This window comes from Vombatus ursinus, unplaced genomic scaffold (genome assembly GCF_900497805.2).
Source record: "Vombatus ursinus unplaced genomic scaffold, bare-nosed wombat genome assembly UNPS02000749.1, whole genome shotgun sequence".
Lineage (NCBI taxonomy): Eukaryota > Metazoa > Chordata > Mammalia > Diprotodontia > Vombatidae > Vombatus > Vombatus ursinus.
Genome location: NW_020940527.1, coordinates 25,992,199 through 25,995,619, shown reverse-complemented (window position 1 = coordinate 25,995,619; position 3,421 = coordinate 25,992,199). Strand labels below are relative to the sequence as shown.

At 57.5% G+C, this 3,421-nt stretch overlaps 1 protein-coding gene across 1 annotated transcript; it reads right to left on the bottom strand.

The window, feature by feature from the left end:
• Nucleotides 1-201: 201 nt before the first annotated feature.
• On the bottom strand, nt 202-2,801 carry FRAT2 (FRAT2, WNT signaling pathway regulator). Its single transcript, XM_027859890.1, has one exon. It carries the CDS (start codon nt 2,799-2,801, stop codon nt 1,950-1,952), a length of 852 nt encoding a protein of 283 aa, XP_027715691.1. The 3' UTR covers nt 202-1,949.
• Between the last annotated feature and the right edge of the window lie 620 nt (nt 2,802-3,421).

Sequence of the window (3,421 nt, the reverse complement as noted above, 5' to 3'; positions counted from 1 at the left end):
TTAATGCTTCCCTTTCCTCTGAAATTACACCCCCCCCCCTTTATCCTGTATATACCACACATGTACAGCTGTTTGCATGGTGTCTCCATTATTAGACTGAACTGTGAATGTAAGGACTGGCCTTTCTTTGTATCCCTGTCCCTCAGCACAGTGCCTGACTATTAACATGGGACTAATAAATACTAGTTGATTGAGAACTCGTCAGGTTGTATCTTTTATTTGATTCTATTTCATTTTCTCTTCATCTTGTATACTCACACTGTTATTTCCCATTTTAACCCAAAACAAAGGTTGCTTAATAAACACATCCTTCCATGAACTTTTAAAAACAGGCACCATGGGATGCATTTCAAATCTGTTCATTGTTAAGGGTATCAGATGTTTACTTTCCCACCCAGAAACACTACAATATGAAAACAAACAAAAAAAAACAGGTTTATTCAGTCATTTCAATAAAAGATAAATCCTATTAAATCAGGACCACCAGTATTTCAACAACCGTATCTGAATGAGTCAAGCAATCAACCTCTTACAACTGTTCTTCGGCTACCTTAAATCACAGGGACGGTGTGTTTCCAACACCTCATTATATTTCACAATGGTGAGCCCTGCAGCTCCTCCATTCAGAGGGTCACATTTTTAGACTGGTTTCATTCACTCACAAAAGAAAAGCAGCTATGGAGAGAGAAAAGGAACTAAGCCACCTCCATCAAGGGAATCGCGGCTATTATTGCAAGAGGCTCCAGAGGGGCCATTAGAAGTCTGCACGTCCTTCCTCTAAACCCTCCCACCCTCATTTTCTATCACATACAAACATCCCGATAGAGGAACCCCAAAGGAGGGCTCGAAAACTAGACAGAAAGGAGAGAGACGCTAGGAGGGTCACAGTGGAAGAAAAAGAAACACAAGTGAGCGCTTTTTTCCTAACAGTTTCTAGGAAATCTTGATCCCTTGCCAAGAGCTGTAGCCAACGGCAGGAGGAGCTCTAAAAAGGACTATGCGCCGAAAGCACGCATCCACCATCCCCTCCCCACTAGTAGGCACAGCGTGCATGTCCTCAGGAGACACCCAGCAGTTGCACAACACAGGGCTCCGCTTAGAGTACAAGCAGAACGAGCCAGGATACAGTTACTCTCCTGCCAGGAGAGTCACAACATAGCTTGTGGGAAACAGTGACCTTGAAGGAAACAGACTGGGAAGGACAGATTCTCAAATGCCTTTTCAGACTGCAAGAAGCATTTAACGTCAACTATTTCCCACCCCCACCTAGTGAATTCCACCCTTTCTTCTCCTCTCATTCCCTCCCGGGAAAAGCCAACTGCCCATTCACAACAGAAAATGGGATAGGTCCCACTCAACCCATCCAGCCCCAAAACTATTCTCCACCCAATATTTCTTCCCAATGCAACTGTAGCACCATTTTCCTTAAGCATTTCCCAAAATAAAAAAGAAATGTACGCACATAACAGTTTTCAAGTGTTATCATATAAAAACCCCTGTCTTTTGAACCCATCGGATCCCCATACTTTTAGTACAATCACTGGACCTCAGAGGAAAAATTAGGCCCAGGCAATGAAAGTAATAGCTGCCATATTAATTTATCCCGAACTGACTGGGGTATTTGCCCTCAGGCCCGAGGCTGACAGTAACATACAAGGTAAACCACCCAGACCCACCCCATCAACTTTGTTTTCTAATACCCCTTTACCTTCCCCTCCCCAATCGCTAAAGCTGTGGGTTCCTTGTTTGCCTCCAATTAAGCAGAAGGCCCCTTTTCTCTGTCTCCCCACCCATTCCCCTGGACCCCAAGTTTGTCCATGTCAGTCTTTGGGGCGGCAGCCCCAGGGTATCAGCCGCCCCTCTTCTTCTTGCCTCTTGGCCTGCCGCGTTCAGTAGCTGCTGGAGACCAGTATGCCATCAGCCGGTATGTGCCCCAGGTTTACTCCCGGTTAGAGCAGACCGGTCGTCGAGGGCTGCAGGGAGATAGAGTCCCTCCCGCCCCCGGAGGCAAAGACGCAGGAGGGGCCGGCGCTGGGGGCAGTGGGGGCCACGGCGCCAGCAACTACTGCCACAGCTCTCCGAAGTCGTCGCACGGCCTCTTTGATGAGGTTCCCCGAGAGGACAAGCTGCTGCAGAAACTGGTGGGGGTCATCCTCTCCGGCCCGGAGCCCCGGCTGCCCCCGGTTCCGGTACTGGTGGTGCTGGTGCTGGTGCTGCTGCTGCTGCAGGCGCCGGGAGGCGGCGGCGCCCCGAAGCCAGGCGCGCCGGCACGGGCCCGGCAGCGACTGCGGGAAGCCCCGCTTGCAGACGTGCGGGCCACAGGCGCTGCTCCGGGCCGGGGCCCCCCCTGGGGCGCAGGGACCCGACGGCGCCCGCGGCGGAGGCTGCGAGGAGGTGCCCACGGCGCTCGCCCAGGATAGGGCAGCGCGGGCCCCGCTCCCCGCGCACTGCAGCGGTCCCGAGGGCTGCAGGGCCGCCGAAGCCGGCCCCGGAGGCAGCAGCAGCTGCAGGACCTGGGGTCGCAGCGGCGGCGGCGGCGGCGGCGGCGGCGACTGCTGCTTGAGCGCCAGGGGCCCCCGGGGGGCGGGCCGGCTCCCGTGCGCCGCGTCCAGCTGCAGCGCCTCCCCGATCTGGGCCACCAGCCGGTCCACGTCCCCCGAGCCCCCGACGGTCATCGACTGCTGCAGCAGGAGGAAGCTCTCTTCTTCCTCCCCCTCCCCCTCGGCGTCCTCCTCCTCCACTCCAGCCGCCGCCGCCTCGTCGTCCTCGTCCTCCTCCTCCTCCTCCCTCCGGCACGGCATGGCCTCGGTCCGCAGCCCGGACTCCGGAGCTCCTCCTCCTCCTCCGGCGCCGCCGCCGCCGCCGCCGCCGCTTCTCGGGCCGCTCCTCGCTCCCGGCCGGGCTCCGGAGACAGCTCCCGAAGACAAGGCGCGGCGGTCCGGGACCGAGCCGGCCGCGTGCGGGGCCACCGAGCGCGCAGCTGCCGCCGCCGCCGCCGCCGCCGCCGCCGCCGCCGCAGCTCCGGGAACTGGAGCTCAGCCGGTTCAGTTCGATTTGTAAACAATGGGTGACGCGGAGCGTTCGGGCGCTACCACTGCAGCAGGGAAGGGGGGCGCGGGGCTGGTCGAGCTGGGCGGCCTGGAAGGATCCCGGCAGGGCACGCTGCGGAAGCTCCGCTGAGCGCGGACGCGGGGCTGTCCGTTTACTCCAGCCGCCCGGCCCTGGGATGTGGAGACTTCACGGGTGCTAGCCTGGGCAGCTCCAGACCCGCCGCTTTCATTCCGCCCCCACAAGTTTGCTCTGGTTGGATTTGCCCTCCCCCTCCCCCAGGAGCCCTTGGCTTGGGGTGGGTCGAGCTCTGCCTGGGTTTGGGGTGAATGGATTCAGTGATGGAGACTGGTGGAAATGGCTAATATTCAGC

What these genes read in the sequence shown, in the direction of transcription:
- FRAT2 (XM_027859890.1), bottom strand. Translation starts at nt 2,801, where the DNA reads ATGCCGTGCCGGAGGGAGGAGGAGGAGGAGGACGAGGACGACGAGGCG.